The 18,722-nt window shown below is 39.4% G+C and overlaps 1 protein-coding gene across 5 annotated transcripts in view; it reads left to right on the top strand.

The window, feature by feature from the left end:
• ELMOD1 (ELMO domain containing 1) overlaps positions 1-17,520 on the top strand; it is a 94,697-nt gene extending 77,177 nt beyond the window's left edge. For all 5 annotated transcript variants that reach the window (XM_066247540.1, XM_066247549.1, XM_066247521.1 and 2 more), the window contains one exon: positions 16,120-17,520. In XM_066247540.1, coding sequence (XP_066103637.1) covers positions 16,120-16,292 — 173 coding nt within the window. In that variant the 3' untranslated portion in view covers positions 16,293-17,520. The remainder of the gene's footprint in view (positions 1-16,119) is intronic.
• Positions 17,521-18,722: the final 1,202 nt, after the last annotated feature.

Here is an 18,722-nt window from a genome sequence, read left to right as displayed (position 1 = left end):
TGCAATAAACATGGGGCTGCATGTGTCTTTACGTATCAATGTTTCTGAGTTTTGGGGATATATACCCAGTAGAGGGATTGCTGGGTCATAAGGTAGTTCTATTTTCAGTTTTTTGAGGAACCACCATACTTTCTTCCATAATGGTTGTACTACTTTACATTCCCACCAACAGTGTATGAGGGTTCCTTTTTCTCCACAGCCTCTCCAACATTTGCTATTACCTGACTTGCTAATAACAGCTAATCGAACAGGTGTGAGGTGGTATCTCATTGCCGTTTTGATTTGCATTTCTCTAATAGCTAAAGAAGATGAGCATCTTTTCATATATCTGTTGGCCATTTGTATTTCTTCCTGGGAGAAGTGTCTATTCATATCCTCTTCCCATTTTTTTATTGGATTGTATGTTTGTTTGTTGTTGAGTTTTATGAGTTCTTTGTATATTTTGGATATTAGGCCCTTATCTGAGCTGTTGTTTGAAAATATCATTTCCCATTTAGTTGGCTTTCTGTTTATTTTGTTATCAGTTTCCCTTGCTGAGCAAAAACTTCTTAGTCTGATGTAGTCCCATTCATTAATTTTTGCCTTCACTTCTCTTGCCATTGGAGTCAAATTCATAAAATGCTCTTTAAAACCCAGGTCCATGAGTTGAGTACCTATGTCTTCTTCTATGTACTTAATTGTTTCAGGTCTTATGTTTAGATCTTTGATCCATTTTGAGTTAATTTTTGTACAGGGGGAGAGACTGTAGTCCAGTTTCATTCTTTTGCATGTGGCTTTCCAGTTTTCCCAGCACCATTTATTGAAGAGGCTTTCTTTTCTCCATTGTGTGTTGTTGGCCCCTTTATCAAAAATTATTTGACTATATATATGTGGTTTTATTTCTGGACTTTCTATTCTGTTCCATTGGTCTGAGTGTCTATTTTTCTGCCAATACCATGCTGTTTTGATTGTCGTGGCCCTATAATAGAGTTTGAAGTCAGGTATTGTTATGCCCCCAGCTTCATTCTTTTTCTTTAGGATTGCTTTGGCTATTCGGGGTTTTTTATAGTTCCATATAAATCTGATGATTTTTTGCTCTATTTCTTTAAAAAATGTCATTGGAATTTTGATGGGAATTGCATTAAATTTGTCTATTGCTTTGGGTAATATAGCCATCTTGATTATATTTATTCTTCCTAGCCAAGAACAAGGTATATTCTTCCATCTCATTATATCTTTTTCGATTTCCCTTAACAATGGTTTATAGTTTTCATTATATAAGTCCTTTACATTCTTTGTTATGTTTATTCCTAAGTATTTTATTTTTTTTGTTGCAATCGTGAAGGGGATTATTCTTTTGAGTTCCTTCTCAGTTGTTTCATTGTTGGCATATAGAAAGGCTATTGACTTCTGTATGTTAATTTTGTATCCTGCGACCTTACTGTATTGGCTTATTGTTTCTAGTAGTCTTTTTGTGGATTCTTTGGGGTTTTCGATGTATAGGATCATATCATCTGCAAAAAGTGATACCTTTACTTCTTCTTTTCCGATATGGATGCCTTTTATTTCTTTGTCTTGTCTGATTGCTCTGGCTAGAACCTCTAGTACCACATTAAATAAGAGTGGAGAGAGTGGACAACCCTGTCTTGTTCCTGATTTAAGGGGGAAAGCCTTCAGTTTAGTGCCATTTAATATGATGTTAGCTGATGGTTTATCATATATGGCCTTTATCGTGTTGAGATATTTTCCTTCTATACCCATTTTGTTGAGAGTCTTAAACATAAAATTGTGTTGTATTTTATCGAAAGCCTTTTCTGCGTCTATTGATAAGATCATGTGGTTTTTGTTCTTTGTTTTGTTGATATGGTGTATTACATTAACCGTTTTACGTATGTTGAACCATCCTTGAGATTCTGGGATGAATCCCACTTGATCATGATGTATTATTTTTTTAATATGTTGTTGTATTCGATTTGCTAGTATTTTGTTTAGTATTTTAGCATCTGTATTCATTAGAGATATTGGTCTGTAGTTTTCTTTTTTTGTGCCATCCTTGCCTGGTTTTGGTATGAGGGTTATGTTGGCCTCATAAAATGTGTTTGGAAGTATTGCTTCTTCTTCAATTTTTTGGAAGACTTTGAGTAGAATAGGAACCAAGTCTTCTTTGAATGTTTGATAAAATTCGCTGGTATAGCCGTCAGGGCCTGGACTTTTATTTTTGGGGAGGTTTTTAATGGTTTTTTCTATTTCTTCTCTACTGATAGGTCTGTTTAGGCTTTCTGCTTCTTCTTGACTCAGTCTAGGAAGGTTGTATTTTTCTAGGAATTTATCCATTTCTTCTAGGTTGTTGAATTTAGTGGCATAAAGTTTTTCATAGTATTCTACAATAATTCTTTGTATATCTACGGAGTCCGTGGTGATTTCTCCTCTTTCATTTTGGATTTTGTTTATATGAGTTCTTTCTCTTTTTTCCTTGGTAAGTCTTGCCAAGGGTTTGTCAATTTTGTTGATCTTTTCAAAGAACCAGCTCCTTGTTTTATTAATTTTTTCTATAGTTTTTCTGTTCTCTAATTCATTTATTTCTGCTCTGATTTTTATTATCTCCTTTCTTCGGCTGGTTTTGGGTTGTCTTTGTTCTTCTTTTTCTAGTTCCTTAAGGTGGGAAGTTAAGTGGTTCACTTGGGCTCTCTCTTGTTTGTTCATATATGCCTGAAGCGATATGAACTTCCCTCTTATCACTGCTTTTGCTGCATCCCATAGATTCTGATATGTCGTATTGTCATTTTCATTAGTCTGTATATATCTTTTGATCTCTGCACTTATTTCTTCTTTGACCCATTCATTTTTTAAAAGTATGTTGTTTAGTTTCCACATTTTTGTGGGATTTTTTTCCTCTTTTTTGCAGTTGAATTCTAGTTTCAAGGCTTTATGATCAGAAAATATGCTTGGTACAACTTCAATTTTTCTGAATTTGCTGATATTGTTTTTGTGGCCCAACATATGGTCAATTCTTGAGAATGATCCATGTACACTGGAGAAAAATGTATACTCAGTCACTTTGGGATGAAATGTCCTGTAGATGTCTATCATATCCAGGTGCTCTAGTGTTTTGTTTAAGGCCACTATGTCTTTGTTGATTCTCTGTTTGGATGACCGATCTAGAGCCGTCAGCGGTGTATTGAGGTCTCCAAGTATGATTGTATTTTTGTCAGTTTTTGTTTTAAGATCAATAAGTAGCTGTCTTATATATTTTGGTGCTCCTTGGTTTGGTGCATATATATTAAGAATTGTTATGTCTTCTTGATTCAGTGTCCCCTTAGCCATTATGAAATGGCCATTTTTGTCTCTAAGTACTTTTCCTGTCTTGTAGTCAGCATTATCCGATATGAGTATTGCTACACCTGCTTTTTTTTGGATGTTATTTGCTTGGAGTATTGTTTTCCAGCCTTTCACTTTGAATTTGTTTTTATCCTTGTTACTTAGATGAGTTTCCTGTAGGCAGCATACAGTTGGATTTTCTTTTTTAATCCATTCTGCTACTCTGTGCCTTTTTATTGGTGAGTTTAATCCATTTACATTTAGTGTAATTATTGATACTTGTGAGTTCCCTATTGCCATTTTATATCTTGCTTTCTGTTAGTTTTGTGTCTTGTTTGATCCTTCTCTTTCGTTTTTCTATCTTTTGTTTTTATTTGGTTGTATTCCATACATCTTTCCTCTGTTGCTATCTTTTTTATCTCATGTGCTTCTGTGGTGGTTTTTTCAATGGTGGTTACCTTTGAGTAATGAAAAGGGTCCCTACCCTGTTCATTGTAGCGAACTATTTTGTGAGTACTTTTGCACTCCATCGTCCTTTGCTACTGTTAATCTCCGTCTTCTCCCCCTCTTTCTTTTTGTTGTTGTCACAGTTTAAATTTGGTTTTATTGTGTTCTTCTTGGAGCTTTTACTTGTGGCTCTGTTTTTTTTTTGTTCTTTGTATCTGATTGGAGAACCCCCTTTAGTAATTCCTGGAGTGGGGGTTTTCTGATGATAAATTCCCTCATCTTTTCTGTATCTGTGAATGTTTTTATTTCTCCTTCGTATTTGAAGGATAGCTTTGATGGGTATAGTATTCGTGGCTGAAAGTTCCTCTCTTTCAGGACTTTAAATATTGGGGTCCACTCTCTTCTAGCTTGTAGAGTTTCTGCTGAGAAATCTGATGATAATCTAATGGGCCTTCCTTTATATGTTGTATTCTTCTTTTCCCTGGCTGCCTTGAGAATATTTTCTTTGCTGTTGGTTTGTGTCAATTTCATTATGATATGCCTTGGAGTAGGTTTGTTGGGGTTAAGAAAACTCGGAGTTCTGTTTGCTTCTTGAACTTGAGGCTTTAGTTCTTTCCACAGGCTTGGGAAGTTCTCATCTATTATTTGTTTGAGTATGTTCTCCATTCCTTTTTCTCTCTCTTCTCCCTCTGATATACCTAGTATTCTTATGTTATTCTTTTTGATGGAGTCAGATAATTCTTGTAGGGATATCTCATTTTTTTTAATTTTTGAGTCTCTTTCTTCTTCTCTCTGTTGTGCCTTAAGTTGCTTGTCTTCTATTTCACTAATCCTCTCTTCTATCTGACCTGTTCTATTAGCTAAGCTTGTTACTTCGTTTTTCAGCTCGTGAATTGAGTTTTTCTTCTCTGTTTGATTTGTTTTTATAGTTTCAATTTCCTTGGACATATATTCTTTGTGTTCATGGAGTTGTTTTCTGAGCTCCCTATATTGCCTTTCTGTGTTTTCTTGTATATCTCGGAGGATTTTTAGGATTTCTATCTTGAATTCTCTGTCATTTAGCTCCAAGGTTTCCAATATATTAAATTTTTTCTCCATAGATTTTTCCTCATCTAGCTGTGTTACTTCTCTTTCTTTTGTATCCATGATATTCGATTTTCTCTTCCTTAATGGCATCTGAGGGTGGTTTTGTTGATAGTATTAATGAGATTTAATAAAGAATAAAAAGTTAAAAAAAATAAAAAAATAACAAATCGAAAAGAGTTGTTTTTTTTTAAAAAAAATTAATAATGAAATAAAGAAAAATAAAATAAAATAAAAATTTTTTAAAAAAGGAAATTATTCCCCCCCTCTTCTTTTCCTCTCCTCTCCTCTCCCCTCTTTCTTGAGAAAATCTTGTGGTGGACTGTGAGTTATAACAAACAATGCCTGTGATGGAGGGCCTGAATTGGGGAAAAGTAATAAAGGGGCAAAAAAGAGAGAAAGAAAAAAAAAAAAAAAGAAAAAAGAAAAAAAAAAGAGCGTATGGACCCACAAAAAGCAAATAAGGAAAAAATTTGGGTCAAGAATAAAATGATTTGCTTTTAGGTGTTGGTTTTCTAAGAGTTATGATGAGAGGAATAAGAGGAAAATGGAAAAATGGGGGGACAAATTAAAAACTTACTATTGTATTTAGTGGAACAAGAACTAGATAATATGGAGAGCCAGGGATGGGAGCACTGCTAGTGAGTTAAAAAGGTGACGTAAAAACCCCCCAAAATGCCACAAACATAGGTTTGAGTCCCAGGTAAGATAATTTGTTTGTTATTGAGGTTTGAATGAGAGGAGATGTAAAGGAGAAAGGAAGAAAGTAATATAGAGGGAGAAAAGAAAGAGAGAGAGAGAAAAAAAGAGGGAACCACTAAAAGAAGAAAAAAGAAAGGAGAGAGAGAGAGAGAGTTAAGGGTTTTGGAGTGCAACCCTCATAGAGAGAAAGGAAGAGAAGAGAAATGATAATGGGAGATGTAACTCTTATGGGTAGTGTAGTTCAAGGAGAGGAGAGAGTAAGACCGGTAGAGAGTTAATCGGCCAAATTGGAGGAGGAAAAAAAAGTCTCAAGAATGAAGATAAGAGAAACAAATGAACAAATATAATAAAATGGGATAGGTTATAAAGTCTGCAGATTATTCTTGATTTTGAGAGGTTATCTTCTTGCTTTTTCTTTTCTCTCCCTCTTCCTGGTCGGTGACTCTGTACCCCGGGTTCTGCCCCTTTGGCACGCTCAGGTAGAGGTTTGCAGTTGATAAGTCTCTATGGCAATGTCATGTATTGTGCTTTATTCTCGTTGGGAGTCGAGGCTCATTAGCATTTATAGGCTCCGACAGTGAGAGAGTCCGTGTTCCTGGAGCCTTTCTCCTAGTCTTTCCTTCCTCAATTAGTAGCCTGATAGTCCAGGTATGGGGTTGCTGCTGCCTCTGCCTGGATAGTAAGAGGCTCAAATTGCTGGCAACTCCCCACTCTATTTCCACTCAGCACAGGGCTCTGGGTAAGGCTCAGTCAGTCAGAGCTGCTAGCATAATCAGGCGGGCTTTCCGCCCACTCGAAGACCTCTGGCTCTGCCACTCTATCCGGTAACACAAGCGGGCACCCACTTCCGGGGCGCTTGGAGGAAACTCTCACTCACTGTCTGCAACCAGGATATCCGGCCAGCAGTCTCACGCTCTGAGTGAAACCCCCAACCGCAGGGAAAAGTTGCAGCGTTGGAATTGAGTCTCGCTCCGTCCCCATGTGCGGCTTTTGCAAGGCGCTGGGGCGGCCCGAGATTCCGCTTTGGCCCACACAAAGGCCCCTGACTCTGCCCCTCTGTGCGATAACACGGGCGCGCACTGCCGAGGCACTCGGAGGAATCGCTCACTCCTTATCTGCGCGCGCAAACCAGGATATGAGGCCAGCCGCGGTTCCCTCTGAGTGAAACAGCCTCCAGCACGGAAAATCTCCACCGTTGGGATTAGTTCTCACTCCCTCCCGTGCGTGGCTTTCCCAGGGCGCTGGGGCTGCCCAGAGACTCTGCCCTCAGCCCACAGAAAGGCCTCTGACCCTGCCTCTCAGTGGGGCAACACGGGCACCCACTTCCGCGGCTTAGGAAGAAATCTCTCTTCCACTAACTGCGCACCGACCAGGAGACCGGGTAAAATGGCCGCTCCGCTTGTCTTTCTTTGTTTGGGTTTGGCGCGAGTGTTAGCTTGTATTGCCCGGGTTGCCACAGGATCAGATTTTCCTCGGCTTGGATCTCTGAGCCACAGCCTGGTTCGGCCGTTTTTGCTGCGGCGGCCTGGATCTATTCACCCCCTTTGCCCACCTCAGTTTCTATATTCACAGTTACCAGAGAAAGCCGCCCTGTTTAGGTTAGTGAGGAAGGCGGAGCATTTCTTACTCCCTATTTCCTTCGGGGTTTGGTTATATATTTAGCCAATTTTTCACTCAATCATACCTTTGGGTGTATTGCGAAGAATCTGGAAACTCCAAGTATAGGTTTTTCTGTTTCTGGTTGAAGATCTTGTTGAGTTTTGGGGGAGATTTATCGGTATCGCTTCCTACTCCGCCATTACTCTGACCGGTGTTCCAATTTTTTAGCATATATATCATCATAGTATTTTCTTACAATCCTTTGTATTTCTGTGGTGTCAGTTGTTACATCTCTACTTTCATTTCCAATTTTATTTATTTGAGTCCTTTATCTTTTTTTCTTGATGAGTCTGATTAAAGGTTCATCAATCTTGTTTACCATTTCAAAGAACCAGCTCTTGGTTTCATTGATCTTTTGTTTTGTTTTGTTTTAGCCTCTATGCCATTTATTTCCACTCTGGTCTTTATTATTTGCTTCCTTCTACTTCCTGTGGGCTTTATTTGTTGTCTTTTTCTAGTTCCTTTAGGTGCAGGGTTAAGCTGTTTATTTGAGCTTTTTCTTGTTTCTTAAGGTATGCCTGTAATACTATGAACTTCCCTGATAGGACTGCTGTTGCTGTGTCCCATAGATTTTGAGTTGTATGTTCATTTTTAATTGTCTCAGGGAAATTTTTTATTTCTTCCTTGATCTCATTGTTAACCCATTTGTTATTTAATAACATGATATTTAGCCTCCAAGTGTTTGAATGTTTTTCACTTTTTCTATTGTAGTTGATTTCTAGTTTCATGCCATTGTGATCAGAGAAGATTCTTGATATGATTTCAGTCTTCTTAAATTTATTGAAACTTGTTTTGTGTCTTAACATGTGGTCTATCCTAGAGAATGTACAATGAGCACTTGAAAAGAATGTATATTCTGCTGCTTTGGGTTGAAAGGTTCTGAAGATATTTATTAAATCCATTTGATCTAGTGTGTCATTTAAGGCAGCTGCTTCTTTGTTAATTTTCTGTTTGGGGAATCTATTCATTGATGTTAGTGGGGTATTAAAATCCTCTACTATTATTGTATTGCTGTTGATCTCACCCTTTATGTCCATCAAAATCTGCTTTATATATTTAAGTGCTCCTATATTAGGTGCATAAATATTTACAATGGTTATATCCTCCTGTTGGATTGCTCCTTTTATCATTATGTAGTGACCTTCTTTATCCTTTACTATAGCCTATGTTTTAAAGTCTATTTTGTCCAATATAAGTGTTGCTACCCTAGCTTGTTTTTCCATTTTCATTTGCATGAAATACTTTTCTCCATCCCTCCACTTTCAGTCTATATGTATCTTTTGTTCTGAGGTGGGTCTCTTGTAGACAGCATCTTGTAGACGGGTCTTGTTTTCTTATCCATGCAGCTACTCTATAACATTTTATTGGAGCATTTACTTCATTTACATTTAAGGTAATTATTGACATGTACTTTTTTTTTGTAGAAACAGAGAGAGAGTCGGAGAGAGGGATAGATAGGGACAGACAGACAGGAACGGAGAGAGATGAGAAGCATAAATCATCAGTTTTTTGTTGTGACACCTTAGTTGTTCTTTGATTGCTTTCTCATATTTGCCTTGACCGTGGGCCTTCAGCAGCCTGAGTAACCCCTTGCTCAAGCCAGCAACCTTGGGTCCAAGCTGGTGAGCTTTGTTCAAACCAGATGAGCCCACGCTAAAGCTGGCAACCTTGGGGTCTCAAACCTGGGTCCTCTGCATCCCATTCCAATGCTCTATCCACTACACCACTGCCTGGTCAGGCAACATGTACTTATTTGTTGTCATTTATTCTTTAGATCCACAATCCTCTTTCTCTCAATTTCATTTTTCCTTTGTGGTTTTTGGAGCAGGACCCATAACATTTCTTGCAGTATTGGTTTGGTTGTAATGAATTCCTTGAGTTTTGTTTTTTGGGGGTTTTTTGTCTGGGAAGCTTTTTATTTCTCCTTCAGTTTTTAATGATAGCCTTACTGAATAAAGTAGTCTTGGTTATAGGTTCTTGTTTAAATCACTTTAAATATTTCTTGCCAATCCCTTCTGGCCTCAAGTGTATCTGTTGAGAAGTCGATGTCGTCTTTATGGGGCTCCTCTGTAGGTAATTAATGGCTTTTCTCTTGCAGCTTTTAGTATTCTTTCTTTGTCTCTTTGGCATTTTAATTATGATGTGCCTTTGTGTAGGCCTCCTTGGGTTCCTCTTTAATGGGACTCTCTGTGCTTCTTGTACTTGTGTGACTTTTTCCTTCATTGGTTTAGTGAAATTTTTAGCTATGGTTTTCAAACAGGTTCTCTATCCCTTGTTCATTCTCTTTTCCTTCAGGAAACCCTATGATATGGATGTTGTTTCTCTTCATGTTGTCAGAGAGGTCTCTTAGAGTTCCTCAGCCTTTTTGCATTTCTTTTTGTTTTTTTTTGTTTGTTTGTTTTTGTATTTTTCTGAAGCTGGAAATGGGGAGAGACAGACAGACTCCCGCATGCGCCCGACCAGGATCCACCCGGCACGCCCACCAGGGGCAAAGCTCTGCCCACCAGGGGGCGATGCTCTGCCCCTCCGGGGCGTTGCTCTGTTGTGACCAGAGCCACTCTAGCGCCTGGGGCAGAGGCCAAGGAGCCATCCCCAGCACCCGGGCCATCCTTGCTCCAATGGAGCCTCGCTGCGAGAGGGGAAGAGAGAGACAGAGAGGAAGGAGGGGGGGGTGGAGAAGCAAATGGGCGCTTCTCCTATGTGCCCTGGCCAGGAATCGAACCCGGGTCCCCCGCACACCAGGCCGACGCTCTACTGCTGAGCCAACCCACCAGGGCCCTTCATTTTGTTTTAATACTCTACTTTTATGCTTGTTTACCTTGTCTTCTAAATCGCTGATTTGATCCTCTACTTCATCCAGCCTGCTGTTGATTTCTTCTAGTGCTGCCTTCATTTCTGATATTGTATTTGTCATTTCTGACTGGTTCTTTTTTATGATTTCTATGTTCTTTTTGATTCTTTCTATCTCTTTATTTAGATGCTCATTATGACCATCCATTGTTGCTCTAAGATCCTTGAGCATTCTAAAAGTCATTATTTTAAACTCTGTTTCTGGTAGTTTGGTTACTTACATTTCATTTAGTTCTTTCTCTGGGGATGTCTCTTGTTAATTCATTTGGGTCACATTTCTTTGCCCATTTTCTCTGTGTATTAGGTAGCACTGTCAGATTTTGAAATATTTGTGGTGTCTTTATGAGGAAGATAGGCTTGATGGTACTGAGCTCCACAGGTGTAGAAGCTCAGTACCACCTGTTTTCCTTGTTCTAGAAATGCTTCTTGAGGGTAATATTTTCCCTCCTGTTGTATGTGAGTATTGAATGCAGTTGGTCTTTTCATGGGTACAGTTATCCCTTAGGCTGGCTGGCTCTAAGGTCAACCTTGATCATGCATATTACATGTTGTGCAATGTCTGTCCTGTTGGATGTATTTATTTTCCACAGTTTCTGGTGCCTGCTAGACTCCTTCTTTGGTCATACTGCTTGTATAGCTATCTGAGTCTAGGGTTGGTGCTATCTGCCACCCACCACCTGTTGTGTTAGTTCCAAATCTTCTTGAGTTAGTAGTGGATGTGGCTCTGCCCCTTGGTTCCAAGTGTCAATCTGTCTAGACTTTTTTCACATACCTCTATAGGGTGTGGCCTCTGAGACCCAGAGGTGTGGTCTGCCCACAGTCTGGACAGTTTCTACTGAGTCTTCCATGAGGCAGAATCACTAGTCTTAGACTCAGAAGTGTGTGGTGGAAAGCTCCAGCCTCAACACCAGAAAACTGAGTCACTGATGCGCCCCCTGCTTCCTGGCTTCTCAGAATAACCCTTCTCCTTGACTGGAGCAGGAGAGAATCCCAAAGGCAGTGCAGTTGTTTTTCCCCAGGCTGATGCCGCTCAGAGGTGACTTCCACCTAAGAAAGATGGTGACTGCAGTATTGGAGAATGACTCAGCACAGGGGTTCTAGTGGCTATCCCCACAGTGTCTCTTCCTAGGCCTCCAACATCAGATTCTCTTCATGTAACTAGTCCTCTCAGTTCTCCCCTGCTAAAGCCTCTGGTAAGTGGCTGTGAATGAGGTTTTCTGTACTGGCCCTTTGAGATGGAGCCTGCATCTCCGAGAGCTCTGTCTCTTTCTCACAGACAGAAACTCTGGCTCTTTTCACTGCCAAATGCTGTCTGGGCACCTCTTCTAGGCTTTGAGGTTCTATACTGGGGCTCTGGGCTTGGGGCTAAGGGCCCACACCTTTCAGGGAAAACTTCCCCACAGTGAGAGTCCTCCTGGGAGCTTGGCAGTCCTTTCTGTGTCTCCACCCTTCCTACCAGTCTTAGCGTGGCTTCTTTCTGTGATCCTTGATTATAGACTCCTCTTTGTTTAGTCTGAAGTTGGTTTTTCAAGATGATTGTTCTTAAATTAAGTTGTAATTCAATTTGGTCCTGGGAGGTGGCAGTTGGAACATCCGCCTATTCCGTTGCCATCTTAGAATCCTCACTTTTCAACTTTTCAAAACATTTTTCTCTATGTACGTTTTTTGCATGTAAAGTAGAAAAATGGGGAAACCAAATGGATCTGTATTCTTCTAAAACTCTGTGCTATACTACATCACCTCTAGACTGTTGCCAATTTACCTGCACATTATAGAAGAGTGAATATTTTTATGTGTAGTGTGGAAACATGAATCCTTCATTAAAAGAGAACTTTTCACAGTGCTTGTTTATTATTGTCAATAGGAATTGAGAACTCATGAGATATAATGAAATACCTTTTTTTCACCATGGATGATTTTAATTTATGTTGGAAACCTGGCTCTATATTAAAAAAAAAAAAGATCAGGTGTTTTTATTTGAGCTCAGAGGCCAAGTCAGGAAAACTGTATTTTATATAAAAGGAAAGAAGACATTATAAATGATCATAGATTTCATTTAGAACCATAAAAATTATAATATTGATAAAGAAGCCAAAGACCTTAAAAAGAGGGTGTTTTTTCTAGACCAATGGTTCTCACACTTTGGTGACATGAATGAGATTCGTCTAACTGAACTGTGATGTCTGTTTGAGTCTAGGAGGGTCAGCATTTTTAACAGACCCCTACACCATTTTTGGCATACTAGAGGAGTTTGCACAGTTCCTGAGATGGCCAAATGATTGAATTGTTTTGGTAAACTAAGGTACTGAGATTAGAGGAAACAAGTTTTTGTTGGTGTGCACTGCAAACCCAGCTTGATAAGCGAACTCTAAGTCACGGTGTGCAAGCCATGGTGAGGAGAAATCGGATGCTTTACCTGGAAAGGAGATAAGCTAAGAGCAGAAAGGGCACTTCACGTACTTGAATTGGAGAAGTATTGACTTTGTTCCCCAAAATACAGGGCAACATAGTTTGGCTAGGTGAAAGGAAGAACCTTTTAAGAATCAGGTTCTTGGAATACTACCTGTCCATTAAAAAGGAGATCTTACCTTTTGCGACAGCATGAATGAATCTGGAGAGTATTATGTTAAGTGAAATATGATTTCACTCATATGTGGGATCTAATGAACAAAATTAACTAACAAAATAGAAACAGATTCTTAAAGAACAGACAGCTCTCAGGAGGGAAGAGGGTTTGTGGTCGGGTGAAAAATGTGAAGGGATTAAGAAAAAACCTCATAGACACAGACAACAGTGTGGTGATTACCAGAGGGAAAGGGGGTTGGGGGGAGGTAGAAGAGGGCATGTGGGGGATAAATGGTGATGGAAGAGGACTTGACTTGGGGTGATGAACACACAATACAATATACAGATGATATATTATAGAATTATACATCTGAAACATTTATTTTATTAACCAATGTCACCTCAATAAATTCAATAAAAATTTTTTTTAAAAAAAAGAAAAACAAAGTTTCATCTAGAGGTCTCTGTTTAGGACCCAGAGAGAGAGATAATTTACCTAGATAGAACTTGTAGGCTTCAAGTAACTCCATTCTCATTTGAACTTTTTTCCTGAAAATAAATTCCTATTATCCATTGAGGGAAAAATAAAAATCAAATTCTTCATCCATGGAACAGGCTAATGTCAGAGTTGCCACCAGAGGAGTCCAGGCTGGATGGTGCTGGGGTGAATCCCAGTGTGGGCTGGGGCAGAGGTGGATGGACGTCTCCTGGGGTCTCTGATACCTCTGATCTAGGGCTGCTCAGATGCATCATGTTCTCATGACTGTGTCTCATGACTGAGGCATGTGGATGAGGGTTGGTGTATGTCCCCATCAGAGACGGTTGTGTTAACTTGTGTTAACACAAATTATAACATGCTAATGGGTGTGGAAGGCCCAATGACAGCCCAGTCCTAAAAGAAATGAAGCAGTCAACTGCCAAAGAAAAGCAATATAACTTCTTTCTCCTCTTAGTACCCTTCCTCCTGTAGTTGTATAGAGACCATATCCTTAAGGAGACACAAACACACCTAGCAATGTAATAAATGAGTAATCACATGGATTTGTGGAAGTGGACCAATATCTGGCAGTGTGTGTTAGCAGTAATTGGGAACAAAGGTCACTTTTACAATTTGTATTATAGTAAGATATGAATAACGAATTTTAAAATTCTGTTTATAAAATTATTTTAAATTTTTTCTCGTAAGTAGCTAGTTATCAGAAAAGCAAAAAGTATTGATTTTTTTTTTTTTTACAATTAGAATTGCATGTGTTAAACCAAAATCCTCTTATCATCTCTGATGCTCACTCCTTTCAAACGGAGATGAAAAAGCTGGGATTCAAACCAGGTTCCTGACTCCAAAATTCTTGCTCCTACTTTCTACTGCATTCTAATGTTAACATGAGGAAAAGCCTGTGGGCCCTGGCCAGGTGGGTTAGTAGATGAAGTGCTGACCCAACATGCCAGAAGTCACAGGCTCAACCCCTGGCCAGGGGATATAGAAAAAGCAGTCGATGAGTACACAAGCAAAAGGGAACAACTAAGTAAAACAACAAGTTGTTGCTTCTCTTTCTCCCTCTCTCCCTTGCTCTCTCTCAAATCAGGGGAAATTATTTTAAAAACCATAATTTAAAAAAAAAAAAGAAAGGAAACCTTTTGTAATGTTTGACATTATTTTTTTTTCTTGAGAAAGAGAGGGGAAGGGAGAGAGATGAGAAGCATCAACTCATAGTTGAGTCACTTTAGTTGTTCACTGATTGCTTCTCATACATGCCTTGATTGGGGGAGGAAAACTAAGCCAAAACAGTGACCCCTTGCTCAACCAAGTGACCTTAGGATCATACTGATGATCCTGCACTCAAGCTGGTGACACTGTATTCAAGCCGGCAACCTTGGGGTTTCAAACCTGGAACTTCTGCATCTCAGTCAACACTTTACCCACTCCACCACCACCAGTCAGGCCATATTTGCAACTATATTATTTTCTCAATTTTTAAAAAATATACAGAGACACTTGAGTTTGCAATAGGTTTATTATATATAAATATCATTATCTTTTTAAAAAAACTGCTCATATATCCATTCTGAATGTGGTGGAGGGAAACAGAACATAATAAATAGATTCTCCTGTCAAACACTTAACATTTATTCCAAAAACTTCCTCAATCCAGATCATTCATAGATAACATTTGAAGACATAAGAGTAGTTAAGGCCCTGGCCGGTTGGCTCAGTGGTAGAGCATTCACCTGGCATGTGGATGTCCTGAGTTCGATTTCCAGCCAGGGCACACAGGAGAAGCTCCCATCTGCTTCTCCACCCTTCACCCTCTCCTTTCTCTCTACCTCTTCCCCTCCCACAGCCAAGGCTCCATTGGAGCAAAGTTGGCTCAAGTGCTGAGGATGACTCCATGGCCTCTGCCTCAGGACTAGAATGGTTTTGGTTACAACAGAGCAACACCCCAGATGGGCAGAGCATCGCCCCCTACTGGGCTTTCCAGGTGGATCCCAGTGGGGCACAGGCTGGAGTCTATCTCTCTGCCTCCCTGATTCTCACTTCAGAAAAATACAAAAAAAAAAGTAGTTGAATATGAAATTATGCTTCAGAGCAAGGAAGTCTTATTAATAATTTCATGTAGCCTGACCAGGCAGTGGCACAGTGGATAGAATGTCAGGCTGGAACACAGAGGATCCAGTCTCAAAATCCCGAGGTCGCTGGCTTAAGCACAGACTCATCCAGCTTAAGCACAGGGGTCACTGGCTTGAGCTCGGGATCATAGACATGACCCATGGTAGCTGGCTTGAGCCCAAACATCACTGGCTTGAGCAAGAAGTCTTTGGTCTGCTGTAGCCCCCCTCCTCCCATCAAGGCACATATGAGAAAGCAATCAACGAACACTAAGAGGCTGCAAGGAAGAGTTGATGCTTCTCATCTCTCTCCCTTCCTGTCTGTTCCTATCTGTCCCTCTCTCTGTCTCTGTCACACAAAAATAATAATATAATAATAATAATTTCATGTAGTTTAATGACCAGTCTGTGTTGTTTAGAGTTGATTTACAATTTTTATTGTCTCATAATAGATTGTCAGAATGCATTTGTTTGATTTGTCAGGGTAATATAAAGCTTTACTCAAATTAGGTATCAGGAGGAAAGAAAAGACTGAGTTGAGTAATTTTGAAAAATTAGACCATTATGTTAATTTAATCAGGAGGGGAAGAATGAAGTAGTCGCTGTCGCTGTTGGCCTTTCAGAATATGATGCAGATGAGATTCGTATTCAGGAGATGGCAGAATCTATGCGTATTCCTGCTTGAGAGGGGTGAGAATAGTTCCAAGACTAATTGCAAAAATCTTGTAGATCAATAGCTCCTACTGCACTGGTTTAAAGAATAATTTTTAACAGTAGTATTTGCTGTGAAATACCTTTATTTCTTTGAGCTGCTATTTGGTCTAACAACACTTTGAGCCACTCAGGATGATTTTGAATGTGATTAAGGATATTTTTTCTCCTGTGTTCTTATCACTGTCTTATCTCTAACAGGCTATTTGATGCACGAGTTTCATAAGTTTTGGATTGACGAGGACCCCATGGACATAATGGAATTTAATCGAGTGCGGGAGAAATTCCGCAAGAGGATCATAAAACAGCTGCAGAACCCAGACATGGCTCTGTGCCCACACTTTGCTGCCTCAGAAGGTTTAATCAACATGTAATTGCCCACACTGATTTTAACGGATACCCCGGAACACTGCCTCATTGTCGTGTTAGATCTCTGCTTAGGTCCCGGCTTGCACACTGAATGCACACTGATTGTATGCATGCCTTTTGGTACAGTATTTTCATCTCTTTGTCATAATTACCAGATGCCCAGATAACCACTATTTCTGGAGTATCTGTCATCCAGTGACTGCTCATATTGTGGCATTTTGCGGTGTTACATCCTGCCTTGACGCCAGGTATGGAAAAAGTTTTCTATTTTTTTAGATTGTTTTCCTCCCTCGCATAATTCAGCACTGAAGAACTGTATTTCTCTCGCTGTATTTTGTATGTCAGAGATTTTGCTGACTCTTATTCTGTGGAAGCTTTTTAATTTATTGATATGTTTCATGACTGCTGCTGCTAGCTTTTCAAGCCAGGTTTATGCCTGGGACTCATTCCAATAAAGTATAAGACTTTAAAATAATACAGACACATGATAAGCCAAACCATTCCTGCAAACATAGCCGGCTTCACAAAATTGTAACGAGGCTTAAAAGGAGCAAATTTAGATAGGTGTTGTTTTTGTTTGAAGCACCACAGAATTATATTGTAATTACCCCCAAATCTGTCATAGTCATTTGGATATAAAATTATTTTGTTCCCATAATTTCATGAGCTTGGATGCCTAAATATGTTTATGACGCTTAGCACCTCAGAAAAGAAGAATGTATACCTACTTCAAAAGCTGCAAAAGGTTTTTCACTGCCTGCCTCTTGCTGAATTCAGAGTTACACCCTGGCACTGTTCTGATCCAAGCATCTTTGCTTGGGGAACTGAGTGCTGACTGGTTTGTTTTCTCTGTCAAGAGGCAATATTTTTTTTAAAAAATTGCAAGAAAAAAAATGTGTTGCAGAAGAGTAACCTAAGCTATGTCATTCTGCAATATTTCTTGAAAATAATGACCTTGTCTTATATCAAAAGAAGAAATAAATTGCTTGGAAGGGGGAAAAGATCAAATCATTCCAAAACTGCTAAACATCATTTAAAAATTCATGATTTAGTTTGGAATTATGATTGTTGTCTGTTGAGTAGTATTTACCATGGCATTTCATACCCATGGTATTTTATACCTTTTATCAATTTTAGTATTATTAGATGTTTGTGTAATCACTTGCTTATTTAAATGAATTTTGAGTACTGCCTGTCGGTTATATGAATAAATTACATGTCATTCTACTGTAACGTGTAGTAGTGGATTCCATTTTCATACCTTTTTGTTCGTAGAGCTTCTGAATATGTAAATATGCAAGTGGGTAGCTTATCAAAGACAGACCACCTGGGGCTGAATATACATCATGCCATCCTTCAGAGTAACCAGAAATACATCCAAGAGTGTCATGTCTGAGAAACTCCTTTTATTTCACTGCTCTTGAGGCCTGGTGGTGCTTTAATGACAGAATGAGATCCACCTTTTTTTTTTTTTTTGTAGCTTCCTATAAAGCCTGATTTGTGTGCTGTTAGGCGGCCAATAAAGGAAACATTAAGCTGCCTGTTGTTTTGTGTCCATTCTAGTTCAGCTGGGATTTGGCTTTCCTGTCCCTCTCAGCTGTGCACCAGGTGGCAACATTTTGCATTGCATCTCTTACAGCCCTGTGCCTTTTCTTAGAATGGGGGTGGGGGGGTGGGGGTGGAGTTGGTTAACACATGATGTGCACTGTGTGTAATGACAAGAATATATAGTCCCCTCTGAGGAGGTGAGAACCTGTGAACCAGGTAAATGGCCTGTCTTGGGAGCCCTGAATTTCTACTGCAGCTGCAGCTGACATAGATGAAAGCATTATTCCATATGCAGCCCAGCCTTTGTCAGCCATGTGTGTGTATTGTCTCTGTCTAGCCACTGTGGTCTGCGTCGCTGACGTGGCTTGATGGTATGTGGCATTTACACCAGCTCACGTCTCTTCAATTCGGGTAGAGATAGTTGACGGTAACAATGCTGGGAGTTTCCACTTCCAGGTCCTTGAATAATTTCTGTCTGTTGTATCTGAACAAGGCTGCACAATTTTAGGGGAAAAAAAAAAACTCTGCCAGTTCCTTCTAGTTCAGAGTATTATTAGATTTCTTATTCACACCTCATGGTGGAATATGCATTCTACCCAGTAACATTCATGAAGTGAGATGAGAAAAGTAAAGCAGCAGAAGGTTAGCATTAAAAATGTGTGATGTGTTTCCCTTGAGCATTCTTAGCTTGCTTTTACTAATTCCACAGAACAACGGTTGACCACTGAAAATACAAATGATATAGCAAGCCTCTTCTACATTTTCCAAAACACTACTTGCTATGAAAAAAATACATTCCAGTTCACACTACAGAAAAACAAAACAAAACAAAACAAAAAAGATCTCTTTGGAGCACCATTTCTGAAAATTACAACTTCAGTCTGACT

Source organism: Saccopteryx bilineata, chromosome 1 (assembly GCF_036850765.1).
Source record: "Saccopteryx bilineata isolate mSacBil1 chromosome 1, mSacBil1_pri_phased_curated, whole genome shotgun sequence".
In the NCBI taxonomy this organism is placed as follows: domain Eukaryota; kingdom Metazoa; phylum Chordata; class Mammalia; order Chiroptera; family Emballonuridae; genus Saccopteryx; species Saccopteryx bilineata.
Note: the sequence above shows the minus strand (reverse complement) of the source record. Positions and strands in the feature narration are given on the sequence as shown.